General features: G+C 41.1%; 1 protein-coding gene across 2 annotated transcripts in view; it reads right to left on the bottom strand.

Moving 5' to 3' along the window:
- The window catches only part of PDE4B (phosphodiesterase 4B), a 246582-nt gene that overhangs the window by 57529 nt on the left and 170906 nt on the right, over positions 1 to 18147 (bottom strand). For both annotated transcript variants that reach the window (XM_079982021.1, XM_079982022.1), the window contains one exon: positions 2331 to 2525. In XM_079982021.1, coding sequence (XP_079838147.1) covers positions 2331 to 2525 — 195 coding nt within the window. The remainder of the gene's footprint in view (positions 1 to 2330; positions 2526 to 18147) is intronic.

Below are 18147 nucleotides of genomic sequence, written 5' to 3'. Positions count from 1 at the left end.
GAATCCATCCATGAGGAGGGAATTGTGCACATTTCCCAGCCAAAATACATTATACCCAATGGGCATTGGGGGGAATGGGCATATAGTACATTGCATAATCTCCAACAGGCTTTGGAGTAGGTCCATTTCTTGAATGTATTTTGTATGTTCTTCGGACATATGAACATTATCAAATTAGTATGTGCAGTCTCCAAGAAACAAATCCTCTTCTTTATTTCTTGTTCAGAAGTCTGCAATCTGTACTCCCCAGGCTAGGCTGCTTCTGACCCACTGTGTAATGTTACGTGGTCCACAAGATACCCTCACACTGATTGCCCAAGAATCAGGAATGGGGGGCTTGAAAGCTTATTAATTAATTGATTGATTGCATTTTTATCCCACCTTTCCTCTAAAGGAGCCCTTTTTCCTGCAATCCAGCACCCCTTTTAACCATTATCAGCTGTTTCCCAGACAGCTGAGTAGCACCTTCCATCCTCCTTCCAGTGTGTAGGGTAGCGGCATGTAAGATCAGATGTACTTTACACTTTCTCTCCCAGCTTTCTTTTACCTGCTGGGTAACCCTTCTTCAAGTGGTTACATCTTCTTTCCCCTGTGATTCCTATTAGGATTGGCCCTAGCTACTATAAAGAAACCCATTAGCTTAATAGCAGCACCGAAGGAGGGGAACTTCCATGAGAAATGTGGGGAGGGGAGAGAAGCTGTAAAAGTTCCCTTTCTTGTTGCATAATATTGTATAATATTGCATAACACTGTATGCATAATAGCTGGAAACTGTACAAAATTCAGCCAAGATTTGCACATTCTCCAGGGCCTGTTGAAGATTGTGTATACTGAACTGAAAATGTGCACAACTCCCTCTTCATGGAAGGAATAAATGTACTTTCTCCATGAGGCCTGATGAATTTGCACAATGGCCAGTTATTATGCACATTAACCTAACCACTCAACTTACATTCCTATTAACATATATACAGTAAATCTGCAATTTACGCAGGGATTACGTTTCAGGGATCGCACCTAAAGCCCAATCACATATAGCCAAAGGACACTGGGGTCCAAAGACATTGGTTTCTGATCCTATTTTTTAAATAATTGCCAAACACATAAAGCTGAATGCATGCAAGTTAAATGCACATACATTGTGGGCTTACTGTATCTATACCATTGCTTCTATATATCTATATATTTATGCCAACCTCAACTTATTTATAAGCTGGAAAGATACTATGAAAGGATTATCTGCTTATGATAACATATATTCAATAAGAAACTCTTTACCACCTATACTATACCTACTATACCTCTGTTTTATGTATCCATACAAGGCTGCTTCTAATGTTCTCCAATTATAGTTTATATTCATAAGAAGAAAATAATCCAAGCAGGAACTACCACTCGGTTCTTGCAATACACGGCAATAAGAGCCAGGAAATTCAAAGTTAGGGCTGTACACTCCCTCTCAGCTGGAAAAGCCATCTGAATAAAGGTCAACTTTAAATTTTCTGGCTTTCATTGGTTTTAATGCTATTTGCAGGGCTTTTCAGTGGATTTTCAGCATGGTAGTTACAATGCATGGTAGAAAGGGCATTAAAATCTTTGGGGTTTTCATTAAATATATATTCTCATTTATAATCAACCATATACACGCTAAACATTTTATTAATTAAAAAAAAACTTTATCCTTTTGACTTAGAAATGGCATATTACAATTGTGCTGATGTGTTTATATTGCTCTGGATATTTTATTTATATATACTGTATACAATTAGAGATTATAGTCTTTACTTTTTGTGCATTAGTTGTTTTACTTGCATCTCAAACAAAAAAACATTTTTTCAACAGTCCCTATCATAACTTAGCATTATAAATAAATCACACTAAAGACATAATGCCCTACCATCTGGTTTATGTTTTTAAAGACTTAAAATGAAATTCTATACTCAAAAGTAAACGACACTGAATTCTTTGGGATTTACTCCCAAGTAAGTATGTATAGGATTGCAACCTTAAATGCATAAGGAAAGAGGATGGAAAAGGTAGAGGAGGAGAACCATTTGATAATTCCAGAATAAGGAGGTAAGTTTTTGTTGAAAGCCAACTAAAGCCAAACTTATCTTCACCTATAAACCCTTAAATCTACAAGACCAAGTAGTTTTAATAACATTGCTGCAGGACTGTACAACCACATATAGCTAATGTAAGACATGCTCAATAAAAACTAGTAGCCAAGGGCAATCACAATTTACTGCTTAACCTAGGCCATCAAATTGTTAATATGCATTGGTACGGCACATGGTACTACTAGAGTATATTGTGATATGTGTACTTACTGTTCACTTGGTAGAGAGGAATTCCTGGACATGGTCTTTGGTGACAGGTCATAGTCACTGTCTGATCTATAAAGAAATGACTCTCTGCGCTGGCTGTGCCCTGGAAACGTGGTATGGAGCACAAGTCCCGACGAAGAGCCAGCCTGAGGGTCCAGTGGGCTGCGACCTGGTGAGGGGCCATTTTCCACATCAAAGCTGTGAATAAAGCAAGCATGGCTGTTACAGGATAGCATATTCTTCACCTTAGATCATTACTTTATTCAATGTGTTCAAATACAAACAATATCATTTACTCCTCCATGTTGCAACAGGGAAACGGAGATGCAGAAATGCAAAGCCATCAGAACAATATTTTCCATGGGCGGCTGCCATTGTACTTCTCTTTGTCTTTTTACTACCATTTAGTTTCCATTTTGTTAACAGCATCTCTTGTTAATCGTCCCACCATGTACTGCACACCATCATCTGCCTTTCCCAAACATTCTCTTCATGCATCATCTCCCCTAAAGCTCTCTGAGAAATCTATACATCCTTTATGTGAGCTTAAAGCCACCTTTGAATAACCTTTGAGAGCACTCACTGTGGACACAGAGAAAAGCAAATGAGATGTCAAAATGCAGAACACACAAGATTTGCAGTAAAACAGCAATTCTGTAAATTTATCTCCCAGATGAGATAAATAATAACAACAACAACAAAGGCAAAATCAACCAAACAAAGGTGATTTCAGATTTGTCTGTAAGAATTGGTTATTCTTGGCACCAGACATTCAGTGGTAGAGTGGTACCTTGGTTGTCAACGTTAATCTATTCCGGGAGTCTGTTCAACTCCCGGAACCATTCAAAAACCAAGGCACGGCTTCTGATTGGCTGCAGGAGCTTCGGAAGCTACATCGGACATTCGGCTTCCAAAAAACATTCGCAAACCGGAACACTCACTTCCAGGTTTGTGGCATTCAGGAGCTGATTTGTTTAGGAGCCAAGCTGTTCGAGAACCAAGGTACCACTGTACAATGCTTCCTTATACAGCGGTTCGTCAGGAACAGTAGGCATAATCACATCATGTGGCAGTAAGCTGTTTGTGGCCAATGTGAAAAAGTATTCTCTTTTGTCTTCTCTGAAGGTCCTGGAAATTAACTGCACTGCAAGATGTACACCTGGACCAAACATGCATTTACTGAAGAATGCTGCTATATACAGAATCCTCAGAGCTCCAACCCTTACTCCAGAGTATAATGGATGGAGCCATTGCTACAAGAGCTCAGATAGCCTATCCATCAATTCCACCAATCTCTTTTTATAGGCCTGACACCAATGTCTTTAATTATTGTTCCCTCGAAGACAAAAGTGTAAGGGCTCCCTCACCCAAATCCCCTTTCTTCTCTAACCTCTCTTTGGAGGGTACCAACCTCTTAACTTTGTTCCCCTAAACTGCAAGCAGGATAGAATGGATCCCAACAATCCTCTCCTTCTCTCAGCTTTTCTTCTTCCTACTTCTTCATTAAGCCCATGCCTCCCACAAAGCATTTCTGCTTTATCACTGCATGATGGGAGGAGCGCTGCGCTGATCAGCCTGATCTGGTTTATTGCCAGCAGAGGTTCCTGCAAAGACTTACACAGACATAACACTATTCATGTTTCTCCTCGCAGATGTACTGGAAATATGGAGGGGGGATATTTTAGGAGAATGCGTACTAAAATGTGTAGAATTTAAATGCTGGCCTTTCATGTGTTCTTTAAAAAAGTTCTTTTTACACACAAAACAAAATAGAACTGACCTGTGATACATTTCCAGTGAAACTGAAAGAGGACAAACTCAGGCTGATCTGAGCAGCAGCCCTTGTGTTCATGGTTTACTGTTTAGAATATGAGCCAGCCTACTAGTCTCGAATGTTTCCAGATGTGAGCTGATTAAAAATTGAATATACTGAATCATTTGCAAGGGAATGCTAAAAATGTTCATTCATGCTGGAGAAAATAGTCTCATGAATCCACCATGAGATACACACACACACAATGCTGCCATTTGTGATGCCTGATATTATACTTTGAATTTATACTGCGGAACTCTTGCAATGTCTTTTTCATAGGCCGTGAAACTTATTTTGGCTCATTACTCAATAGGGGAGATAAACGGCTTGAACTATAGTAACTTAGTTGACTATATAACTCAGTTGATTCATTAGTGTGAGGAGGGGGAGTTAATATTTTTTGTTTTCAAAACACTGTGTCTAACATTGCTGTTCTGAAGTCCTTATTTTGGAACTGATAAGGACTACATCCTCCTATTTTCTTCTCAATATCAAGATACTCCTACCCTAATTACTGTTGAACAGATAAAAGTCATGTAGTATGAGATGCAATTAGTGCCTTAAGCTGTTTACATGTTCTGCACTTGAACTGTGTCTTGTGATCGCTAAAAGCAAGCAAGCTGAACACGAGAAAGTTGGAAAACATCTAATTTTCCTTGCTTAGTCATGTAGTTGGTTGTTTGTCATGGGCACCTTTGCAAACCAGAGAAACTGCTGTGGGTACCACGTGTTGCAGAACTCTCCCCTCCCCAGCTGTAACCCCCTGAAACTGCCCTCGCAATATGATTAATCTTGAGAAGAGTGTTGTTTCAGCTAAAGAAGGCTTCTTTCATGCCGAACTTCAATGAGGAGATGTCGGCACTAAAGAACACCTCTGTAGGAACAGATGCACTTACAGGTGCCATATTAGTGGATGGTGATATTGAATGGGGAAAGTATCGTCCTGTACCATACAGTTTCCTGACTAGTACCTTCTTTTTCTGCACCGTTTTTAGGTTATACAGTTCCAGGTACGTTTATGGAGCATGAAACATTCCTTTGCACTTTCCATGAAGTGGTGGCGAAGGATTTCTCCCCCCCCCCTTTTAATTATGCATGTTTTGGTGTGTGAGGATTTATGCTCTATTGAGAAAGTGCACCGCAATATCCTTGCGGTTTTTCATGTGAAAGAGAGAACAGTTTAAAAATATATATATACATGTATATATAGAGGGAAACCAGTGCAGAGATTACCATATTTAGTATGAACTTTACAATTTCTAAAACAAAATCATCAACTTTTTGTTTAGAAAAAACTCAGAAAGTACAGTGGTACCTCAGGTTAAGAACTTAATTCGTTCTAGAGGTCTGTTCTTAAGCTGAAACTATTCTTAACCTGAAGCACCACTTTAGCTAATGGGGCCTCCTGCTGCTGCCATGCCACCGGAGCACAATTTCTGTTCTCATCCTGAAGCAAAGTTCTTAACCCAAGGTACTATTTTTGGGTTAGCGGAGTCTGTAACCTAAAGCGTCTGTAACCCGAGGTACCACTGTAGTGGTAAAGCACTTTAGCAATCTATGAAAGTACAGGTAGAACGAACATCTTAGCACCATAAAACTTGTCAATAGCTAGGGATGGAGCAACAGCAGCCATCAGTGGAGGCTAGTCAATAAGGTCAAATGGGGCACTGCTCTACCAACTTCAGCCAGCCCCCAACTTCCTCCTTTCTTTCTTACAACTTAAGTCTAGCAGAGTGGCTTTAATTAATTCTGGCTCCGTCTACTGTTAGTTGCTCCCTGCCTTCCACCACTGGATACCAGCCAACACTGGTAACCATGGAAAACTTCAAAAACTGCCATTTTTGTCTCAATTGCTGCCTTCAGCACGCATTTAAGAAGCAAGTAGACTTGCTCACATGGCCCACACATGTTGCACAAGGCATGCTTGGCAAATCCAGACCGTGATTAACTCCCGCCCAAAAGCCAATGTCCCCACTGTGGAAGGATGTGTGGATCCAGAATTGGCCTCCACAGTCACTTACAGACTTATTGTTAAAACCGTGTTTATGGAAGACAATCTCACTCGGCTACGAGTGATCGCCAAAGAAGAACTGCCTGTATGTGTTCACCCAGATTCTCTTTGAGATCTATAACCAGAACTGTGCTCTGTGTTTCCAGATGCAGTTGCACCATGTATTCATCTGAGATTATGCTTGCTGTTGAGAGAGAGGAAATGACAAATGCACTTGAAATTTGTTCCTACTATGCAAATCAATGCGCACAGAATTTCTGGTGACTGTAATTCATTCTGTCTCCCCAGTAGTTGAATATGATTGGCAGAAAATGCTAGCAGCACATGCAAATACTATGCTTTAAAAAATATCTCCTTCTCAAACAAAATATTTATTCCTGAATTAATTCCATAGGATTACACTGCCATTGTAAAAAAATAAAAAAAAATAATCTGATATTAATCAGCATCCTGAAGGTCCCAGGCCTCAGAGAGGTTAGGCTGGCCTCAACTAGAGCCAGGGCTTTCTCGGCTGCGGCTCCAATCTGGTGGAACGCTCTGCCACAAGAGACTAGGGCCCTGTGGGACCTGACATCTTTCCGCAGGGCCTGCAAGACAGAGCTGTTCCACCAGGCCTTTGTCAGGGCGCAGCCTGACTCCCTCCTCTGGCAATCTGTACAGAATTTTGCTTAACGGTTGCCATCAATTTGATTTTAATTACCGTAATTTTTAGAATGAAATGTTTTTAGAATGTTGGATTATTTGATTGTTGTTAGCTGCCCTGAGCCCGGCTTCGGCTGGGGAGGGCGGGATATAAATAAATTATTATTATTATTATTATTATTATTATTATTATCATCATGTATGTCCACATTATGTGCTTTTCCTGCCCCAGACTGTTTGCTACCCTTTGCTTTCCCTTTATAACATCAAATCACACTGCAGCTTTGATAGTGCGAAATGTTTACAAAATTGACTAATCCCAAACAATCACTCATGTTTAATTACTACAATTCTAATGTTTTTAGAACTTCAGCTATGCTTCATATCAATCCCCAGAAATTTCACCGCTAACCTGACAGACCAACAACAAGCATCTGGGTCTAATTTGCTCAAAGAGCATGTGGGATGAGATCTGAATCTCCGGTGTGAGCCCAGCAGAGAATGTTTTCACAGCTGCAAAATCTTTGAACCCAGAACTCCTAACTCATCCACTAAGACTTTCTCTTTATTATCTCTTAAGGGAAAGGGTGGGAGACGAGTTTACTATACTGGGATATTAAACATGCATGGACAAACTCAAAATTGGTCTAAAAATCTCCTGGCAAACTTGCTGAATGCAAAACAAAAAAAATTCCTTCCAGTAGCACCTTAAAGACCAACTAAGTTAGTTCTTGGTATGAGGTATCTGAAGTAGTGTGCATGCACACAAAAGCTCATACCAAGAACTAACTTAGTTGGTCTTTAAGGTGCTACTGGAAGGAATTTTTTTTGTTTTGACTATGGCAGACCAACACGGCTACCTATCTGTTGCTGAATGAAAGACACTGCACTTCCAACTTCACTTTCTGAAAGTTTGTGTAATACAGTGGTACCTTGGGTTACATACACTTCAGGTTACAAACGCTTCAGGTTACACACTTTGCTAACCCAGAAATATTACCTCGGGTTAAGAACTTTGCTTCAGGATGAGAACAGAAATTGTGCAGCGGCGGCACAGCGCAGCAGGAGGCCCCATTAGCTAAAGTGGTGCTTCAGGTTAAGAACAGTTTCAGGTTAAGAACAGACCTCCAGAACGAATTAAGTTCTTAACCCGAGGTACACTGTACTTTTTTAAATTTTGTGAACCGCCCTGATATCTTATGATACAGGTCTAATAAATAAGTCTAATAAATAATATAATAAAATGAAATAATAAAATGAGTTAGTGTAGCCACTATAGTTTCCTAATAAATTCTGCAGAACTTCTAGCTACAGCTATCCCATTTGCTTTACATTTATTCTGAAGCTGATATTTTTTCAGGCCCATTTATTTTGCCTTTCACGGAAGTGGCTTCCTACACTGCAGGAACATTTTCAGGCCTCCTCCCCATTCAGCAATACATGAGAAACTTTCCTCCCACAAGTTCTCTGGCACATGCGGAGAACCTCAGGGAGGGGGATCAGTGTTGACTGCCAATTAGCGCTGGTAGTACGCCAAGCAAAACTTTGTGGAGCTCTGTGTGTGTGTCTTTTTAGATAGCTAGAGATATATAAACAGTTTAGCAGGACTGCACTAGCACTCTTGTGACTCAGAACAAAGAACTTGTATATCCATAACTGGATCTTCTCACATAATTTTATTTTCCAAAAAGCAGCTGTGGGAGGCCTGATTTGGATGGGGGCTGCAAAATAGAGCAGTGGGGAACCTAATCTTTTCTCCTCGTTTCAATTCTCTGCTGCAGTACATTCCCCCTTCCAAACCGCCATTAACTGCAGACAGAAAACAAAGACAGGCACCCTCTGTGGCACAAATTCTAGCTTCCAAATATTGCAATTTTTAGACTTTCAAAATCAACATACACTAAGCAAAGAAAGCTAGTATACATGCCATTATCATGTATCACGTCAGCAAGATTGTGGCTGTCTCTGGCGAATACATGTGCACACCATAATGATCAGGAACCATTCACCTAATTTGCACCAGATTAATAAGGTGGCATTTAGAAGCCCATGGTATGTAGGCAACACCTCTGTCATTTAAGAAATTCTTTCCATGGAACTCAGAATTCCAATTCAAATGTCTCCCAATTTCTCTTAGAATTCATATTCCCAGTCTTTAGAAGGTCAGCAATGTTTAAAATATTTTCATCTTATATATCTCATTTATTGTCCCTATTTACAATCACAAATACCATTAATTATCTACAAAAGATCTTATTTTGTAATCGTATCATGGCAGGAAAGTTACTCCATTGCAATTTATGATATTATGAGAGTACAAGGACAATTTGGGAGAACTTCATAATGATATCTCTTTCCTTTGTGGGAAAAATGAAGGTATCTTAGAAGCTTCAGTTATAACTTATTTCATGTGTACTGTATTTGTTTCTGACCTGCTGCTTGATTCACAATTTATTCTCCTTTTCTTACACAGTCCCTGCGAGCCAAAACAGTCACACCCAGAATGTTAGCTTTTCAGGTAGAGTGCTAACTTTTCAGCAGCGTACTCAGTTGACGCTGAGTGATTAAGTTTATAAATTATGCTCACCATCCATTCACAAAACTAAGAAACAAAATCACATACAGAATGTCTCTAGATATTCCATTAAAACGTTATCTGTTTCATTTGAAATAGTCATTTGATTCAGATACCAGATCAATCCATGCATGCAAATACATTCCTCTGTCTCCTCAGCAACGTATAGCACACAGCATGAGGGCAATAGCATGGTTCATGTGCATTCGCAGCTTTATTTAGGCCATCTGAAAGGTCAGTGTTACTCAACTGTCATTTCTCCTGTTTTCGATACACTTTTAAATGTGTTTCACATGTAGAAACTCATCTGCTTCGTACAGATAAAAAGGTAAATGGATGTGACATCATAATGATTTCTCCCTTAACTTCTGGTTAACAGCCACATTCTTATTCACACTTTTTCGTACTTGAATTAAAACTAAATCTCAGTGTAATCAGGAAGAGGATTGAATGGTGCCAGCAAGATTTAATATGATCCATAGCTTGATGCAAAGTAAATAATGAGTTGAATCCAAGTAAGCTATATTTCAGTAAGTCACCTCTCAATAGGACGTAACTGGATTCAACACTATTTTCTTTCTTGTTAATTCTGAATACAGTGCTACCTTGGGTTACATACGCTTCAGGTTACAGACTCCGCTAACCCAGAAATAGTACCTCGGGTTAAGAACTTTGCTTCAGGATGAGAACAGAAATTGTGCTCCAGCGGCGCGGCAGCAGCAGGAGGCCCCATTAGCTAAAGTGGTGCTTCAGGTTAAGAACAGTTTCAGGTTAAGAACAGACCTTTGGAACGAATTAAGTACTTAACCCGAGGTACCACTGTATAGAAAGAGGCAAATATAAAACCTTCTTTTAAAAAAATCAAAATCAAGCAATTACTGTAATATAATAATGATTGTGTCTTTGAAAGTATTATCCTCCTATTTCCTAGACCTGGAGTGGGGAAACTTTCTGCATTAGAGGGCCAAACTCCCTCTTGGGCAGGCTTCCAGGGGCCACATGCCTGTGCTGGAAAGGGCTAGAGGAAAAGTGGGTGGAACAAGGAATGCCCATGTTGTATTTGTACAGTAGGTTAGTTTCTACATGCATCTCTCTCTACCCTCTTTCCAGGCAAGCAAATTATTGCAGTTCAAGGACATATTCCAGCTGGGGAAGCACACTCAAGGAGGCCTGGGAAGAGGGGCTGTGGCTGAGGAGGGAGGGAACCTGTGGATAATTTTAAGGGTCAGATGGAGATGGTTGGTGGGCTGCATTTGGCTCCTGCCCCTGACCATTCCCGTGCCTTTCATAGAGAGTATTAAAGTGTTGGGCGGAAACTTGAATGATAGCCTAGTGTGGCCACTCCTTAATGCCTTTTTCTTACATTTCTGTAAACATATAAATGGCTGTACAGTGGAACCTCGGTTCCCGAACGCCTCCGTTGTCGTACGTTTTGGTTCTCGAATGCCAAAAACCTGAAAGTAAATGCTTCTGTTTTCAAACATTTTTCAGAACCTGAACGTGTGACGCAGCTTCCGCTGAGTGCAATGAAGCTCTTGCAACCAATGGGAAGCTGCACCTCAGTTTTTGAACGTTTTGGAAGCCAAACGGGCTTCCGGAACGGATTTTGTTCAAGAACCAAGGTACCACTGTATTTGTCTTTCTCACTGATAAAGGAAAGCAATGGTTGGTTTCTACAACTGTAGGGTCCTTTAGATCACTACATTTTTAAAGAACACCCCAAAGGTAACACCAGGGGTCAGCAAACGTTTTCGGCAGGGCGCTGGTCCACTGTCCCTCAGACCTTGTGGGGGGCCAGGCTATATTTTTTTTGGGGGGGGAATGAACGAATTCCCATGCCCCACAAATAACCCAGCGATGCATTTTAAATAAAAGCACACATTCTACTCATGTAAAAACATGCTGATTCCCTAACCCTCCGCAGGCCGGATTTAGAAGACGATTGAGCCAGATCCGGCCCCCGGGCCTTAGTTTGCCTACCCATGGGTAACACGGATAATTGTTGCTTGTTATTTTAAGGAGGCAAAATGTAACACTGCAGTAGGCTCTCAAGATGGAGCAGTTTTGGGTAACAACTGACCTCAAAGTTAACCACTCAAAGATGAGATTATCACAAGCTCGATGGATGCTTCTGCAACCTCAGGCCTCTCCCTCTCTGCTTCATGTCCTGAGTCTGCATGGCTTCCAGCATCTGGCTCTTCTCTCTCAATCAAGCCTGTTGCTTCTTCAGCATCCAACCATTTTGTCCCCCTTCATCCTCAGACCTGTCCTCAGGGTCCCACCACCACTTCCCTGGCTCTGAGCCTTCCTCCTCTAGGGCTTCCCTAGGGAGTTTTCTGGCTAGAGCTTCCCACCATTCTTCAACATCCAGCCAGTCCCTGAAATCAACTCATGCCATCACGATTTAAACTCTAAATACTGTAGAGGTGTCAATAGTGAATACTATTAATGAGTCCCATATTAGGAATCATAGCAAGCAGCTGCTATTCAGTGAGTGCCATCTACTGGAATACTGCATCCCAGCTGTAGTTCTAGTCATTGCCATCATAATTACTCAAAAAACCCACCCCATCTGAAGGCAGAGGTGGGCAACTGGATGAAGTTGGCAATACTATGTAGAACTATCTAGAGAAAACATGTTTAAATAATGGAGAAAGAGATGTACTGATCAGACTAGATTGTGACTCTTGCCTTTTTAAATATTGCTGGCTATCAGCTGCCACAAGGTCTAAGCACCAACTTGTCAGATTTTCCGTTCATGATGCCCACTAGGAAATGCCATTTCCAACACATCACCATTTGGTCTTTGAGCTCTTTATCACATTACCTTTAATTAATTTAGAATTAGAATTAACGTAGATCATTCTATAAATCACACCAGTACAGCATTGTAACTGTTATACCATAGTAACTTGCATTTTAGCCAGATTAGGAGATTTAGTGAAAATCCTATCTTTAACCACCTTATTTAACTTGAAATACAAGAATACATTCTTAAAAGAAAATAAGATAATAATCTTTCTATAGTCTTTGGAGATCCATATTAATCTTTATCACACAGAATGGAAAGATAGCTCAGATCTCAGGTACAACAAATTACTACTGTGGAATATTATTTATAAAACACCATTCAAACAGTCCAAAGACCGCTTACAATGATAACCATACATACATACTATTGCATATATAAAAATGTTTTTATTACATTTTTATTATATTTTTAGAGTGGCTGGGGAATACAGGTGGTGTCTGACTGGGACCTTCCTATTTCCCCAAATAAAACCCTGCCCCATAGTTGCCATTTGACCCATATTGTACTTGATGCTTTGCCATGTTGAGTAAAAACAAAAACAAAAACAAGGTGGGGTTTTTTTTAAATGAGGGAAGTGACTTAATCAGCAAAATGGCACAGTGAAAATAGTTAATTCCCTTCCTTCCCTCCTTGCCCTGCACCTTAATTTGCTAATCTTCTGGGAATTGTTGAGGAGGGGATCCAACTGCATAACATGTAATGGAACTATTCAGAAAGCTAGCATATGTATTTGAGGCACTGCTAGCAGAATAAGGAGTAGAAAACAATCCAAGAAGAACAAATTGCATTCCTTATTGCTAAAGCAGAAGTTATAAAACCAGCAAAAGCAAGATAAAAAATAAAGGAAAGTTTCCCTCCCCACCTCCTACTGCCTTCTAGATGTTAACTGAAGGCAGGGCAGTAGGTGGCTCTGTAGCATTACTTGTCAGCACCAAGTATTCTAAGTAGGAGGGAGGCATGCAAGCAAAATATTACAGATCTGTGTTACTGTATTAATTCACTGAAATATGCATTTTAGGAGATACCAAAGCACGACACATTGCGCACGATGAAAATACACATTGATTTGCTCCAGTATTAAGTGCAAAAGAACTCCGATGTGTGATTCTGTGAAAAATACTGTGGGTTAAACACACCCACCCACCCACCCATCCCGAAACCACATTTTCTAGACTGTTACATAAGACCTAGACATTATTTTTTTGCCTCAGCTAAAAGTGCAGAGCTTTAACTATAGAGATGCTAAAAGAAAACTTCAAGCGTTATTTTTCTAAAAGAAGACCAATTTGATATTAATTGAAAGTGAGTGGCGAGAGGTGGACTAAGTTTGTCATTAGTGAAGGCTGCTTCTGCCTGCCATAAACCACCCTCCTTGCCCTGAGAGCTGAAAGGAAAACTATAAGGGGCTTTCTGGTCTTTTGAGTATGGGTAGAAAAGTTGGTGTGGGGACGTATTGCTTGTGACTATTACTGTCAGCAGCTTTAGAAATATTTTGAGCACAAACCTGTGGAAAATATGGTATATACCGTACTTTTCCATGTATAAGACAAGGTTTTCCCCCTCTAAAATTATGTTCAAAAATGTGCCTCATCTTATACATGGATAGTGAATGGGGTGGACAGGTGATTGGCTGCAGTTGTGGTCAGCGACGATTGTTGGCTGCTAGAAGGGCTGCTGCTTCTCTAATTGGGTTGGCGATTGGTTTCTGCAGCAAACACTGCTGTAGATTGGCTGTCGCTGCCGCGATTGGCAGCTGCTGTTCTGGGACGCACGTGATTGCCAGCAGACAGGTTTTCTCAGTCAGGTAAGAGATTTTTTGCTGGGGAAGGGTCTGTTTGCAATTGGCTATCGCTGTGGCAAGTGGACGATTGTCAGTGTTGATGCTGCGTGTGAGCAATTTTTGGCAATTTCTCCCCCTAAAACTGTAAAACTCAGGTCAACCCCCACCAAAAGCTAAACAACTCTGAGCCATCTCCCCCGCCCCATTTTCTTAAATTTGAGTCTCCCAAAATGGGGGGGGGGGTGTCTTATACAAGGGGGCGTCTTATAGATGGAAAAGTATGGTAAATAAAATATGGCTATATTCATAAAACCTTGAGTTACAATACGCCCCAACATGAACGAGCTGTGCAATTCCTAATTACAGCAAAAATCAAGAGCTTGGACATTTTCTTACAACTTACCAGTAGGAAGTAAGTAGCTCTGACTGTTTCCTCTAAGGAAGACTGCTGAGCAGGTATAAATTTATGATTGCCAGGCTCTTCACACATACTTTTTGGTCACAAACATTTTGATCCAGCAAGGAGTTCAGATAACTAGGAACTGGGGCCGTTTGACCAAATATCGGTTCAGAAATGCAAATATTGAAATGTAGTTGTAATTATTTTTATTAGGACCCATGGAAGGGATGCGGGGGGGGGGGAGAGTCAGGAGATTCAGAGTAATCTCAGTATTTGGATTTCAAATTGTTGTTTGTTGTGTGTGTGTGTATCAAATAAAAAATTATCTAAAAAGAAAGAAAGAAAAGAAATGCAAATATGTTTCCATCCCTATCCCCTAAGCCTTAGTGGCATTAGTTGAGACAGCCGTCTTTAGTTCAATAAATATCATTGCAGTTGGCCTCTTTTCTAAATCCCAAACCTGAGATAGCCTCAGGTTTCATTTAAAATTAAAGTAAATCACGGCACAAGGCCTCAGGGAAGCAGAAATGGTTGAAAATAGGTCCCAGGCTCTGCAAATTAGTTTCACAGATGAAGGGGGAAATTATCAGAATAATATTCTGGTCAACAGCCTGGTTTTCTCTGGATCTCAAGGGATTATCAAATGGGTGTTAAAACAATATGCTACTGTCCTGCCTCATGGCCTAGTTCTACATTATCTCAGAAACGTTCAGAAATGTATCATGTGCAGCCACTCTCCTTTGCACGCATGCTCCTCCTTCAGTTGCTGGCCGTGGTGCAACTAGTAATGACATGACTCCATGCCTTTCAAATTTCCAAGTTTATTGAGCCAATACGGAGCCAGAGCAGGCAGCATGTCAACAACAGCAATGGCCCTGCCATTTGGCAGAATGAGGCAGCTGCCTAGGTCCAGTGATCTTGAGAAGTCATCCAACCCAACCACAACCATGTAACAATGCTATAAAGCCAACAATGATCAAGATAAACTGATGGTCAAGTTGTATCAAGCTCAAGAACCTGATTCAGTAGTATGCCCTGATGCAGACATCCTGTTTGGATGTTGTCTTTATTGGACAAAACAAAGCACATGCAGAGATGTTAGAGAGTGTCCAAGGTGACAAACTCAAGAAAGGAAGAAATTCTTGTTGCTGCTGCTACATTTTACACAACACTTACCTGAAGTGGATTTAAAACACACACATACATCTATATTTAACTTCCCTCCCTGCAAACACCTGTTATGGGGGAGAGAGAAACATAATCACAGGGCTAAAAAGGACCCATGTAGTCCTCTAATGAGGTCTCCTGGGCTTCACTATTTCCCACATGAACGGAATGTTCACGCAAAACTATATACAAGGCTCTCTTGTAGCTATATTCTGCAAGGCTAAGGGAAAACTGTCCTTCAGGGAAAGTTGTCCGGCACTGGCAATCTTTTAACTGAATAATGTCTGCTAAAGTTTCTAAGGAATCCAGTGCTCCCCAGAAGATAGTGTGAAAGCCACAAGCCCAGATACACAATCCTTTGATTTTCATACTCCACAGTCCATCCAGATATTAGGTAAAAAGGTCAAGGTAAAGGACCCCTAGAGGGTTAAGTTTAGTCAAAGGCAACTGTGGGGTTGCAGTGCTAATCTTGCTTTCAGGCCGAGGGAACCAGCGTTTATCCACAGACAACTTTCCGGGTTATGTGGCCAGCATGACTAAACCTCTTCTGGTGCAACGGAACACCATGATGGAAACCAGAACGCGCAAAAACGCTGTTTACCTTCCCGCCGAAGCGGTACCTATTTATCTACTTGCACTGGCATGCTTCTGAACTGCTAGGTTGGCAAGAGCTGGGACAGAGCAACGGGAGCTAACAGTGTCCTGGGGAATCAAACCACCAACCTTCTGATCAGCAAGCCCAAGAGGCTCCATGGTTTAGACTACAGCGCCACCCGCGTTCCTGTATCATCCAGATATTAGCACACCACTAACAGAGGAAGCAAGGTACACCCTGCCAGGTACTAGACAGTTGCAGCCAGTTGCTCACACAGTTGAACTATGCCACATATTCTAATATACTTTACAAACAACCCCCATGGATCACCAACCATTCTAACATGTATTTAAATACCAGCTTCTCATCGAATGTAAAATTGGTCCAAAACTGAGGACTGTGCATCTGCACATCTGCACATGTTTACATGTATGCATAAAGGTATTCACACATGTGCTCCACAGAACAATTTCCAGTCCTGAAAGACCTTTCTGAAAAGTGCTTTAGCACTTAAGGCTGGATGATGTCCAAAACACCAATCAATCGTGAGACTAAGAGAATTATCTGTCTACCATCCCCAGGGAAAGTCTGGTAAAGAGCAAGATCAAAAAAGCAAGAGAAATCTAGTGGGCATTGCCTTTATGCAACACCATGAAGGTCACATGCGACATACTCTATTAATCAGCCACATCAACCAAAAAGACTATTTGAGCAAGGTAAACAAAACAAAAATGGCCAATATTAGAGTGTCGCTGACTATTTACACAGCTGAACCGAACAGAAAGGATGGCCAGCTCAAGTTGGACATGAAATATGTTTAAATTTCACACATGATTATAGTAAGGCTGCATTCTGCAAATTTATTGAAAAAATATACTATTCCACAAGATAATGTTTTATTTTTCAGATACTGTCATTTAAATACAGCTAACTCGGGTATTTCACAGTAATCTGACTGTTCTGGAGCTTTCTCTCTCTATTTGCTTCACTTTATTTACTTCTGTTCTCTGAATATGGTTTATTGAGTGATCAGAATTACACAGATTGATGTGCAAGGAACAGATGTGTGTGTGCTATATGTCATTTGATGTTTACACATTCTCTCCTATTCCTCCAGCAATGCCTAGCCTCGTTCACATTTCATGCAAAGCCATGGTTTGTTTAAGCTGTGTGATATTCAACAAACCATGGCCTGTTTACTGAAGGCTTGGCTTGCTTTCTCCCTGCCTACTTTTCACTGCCTGCCAATATCCTAAGTAATTTTGCAGTGCCCTAACCTGGCACTACCAGACCCCTCTCCACTGGCTGCCTGTATGAAAGAGTTGAGATCTCCATCAAACTGTTTGGCTGATCGCAGCAGCAGCAGCAGCACCATACCAGCACCCCCTGCCTTCCCCTTTCAAAGGAACACCTGGCATTTCTCAAGTCAAGAAGCTCTTTAACCTTTTCCTTGTACTGCTCTGCTCAGAAATTTGTTTTTCGCTGTTTTGTAACTCCCCATTCACTTTTGGATAAAGTGAATTCCTGGCAAAACATAGGAGTCTTTGGGGTGGGATGGGGTAACCCAGTACAGGGCAGTTTTGAAATTCATCAACATTCCTGACACACACTTCCCCCAAAAGAATGCCCTCACCATAGGATATCCCAACCTGGAAAGAAGTCCCCTATCAGTAATCGCCAACATTCTTGAAGCTACCAAACATTTGGGTTAAACCACAGAGCCTAGGACTTGCCGATCAGAAGGTCGGCGGTTCGAATCCCCGCAACGGGGTGAGCTCCCGTTGCTCGGTCCCTGCTTCTGCCAACCTAGCAGTTCAAAAGCACGTCAAAGTGCAAGTAGATAAATAGGTACCACTCTGGCGGGAAGGTAAACGGCGTTTCAGTGCACTGCTCTGGTTCGCCAGAAGCGGCTTAGTCATGCTGGCCACATGACCCGGAAGCTGTACGCCGGCTCCCTCGGACAATAAAGCGAGATAAGCGCCGCAACCCCAGAGTCGGTCACTACCTTAACCTTTAAATACCACA

Source organism: Podarcis cretensis (assembly GCF_951804945.1).
Source record: "Podarcis cretensis genome assembly, chromosome: 6".
Taxonomy (NCBI): Eukaryota; Metazoa; Chordata; class Lepidosauria; order Squamata; family Lacertidae; genus Podarcis; species Podarcis cretensis.
The sequence above is the reverse complement of the archived record's forward strand: the minus strand, read 5'-3'. Positions and strand labels throughout refer to the sequence as shown.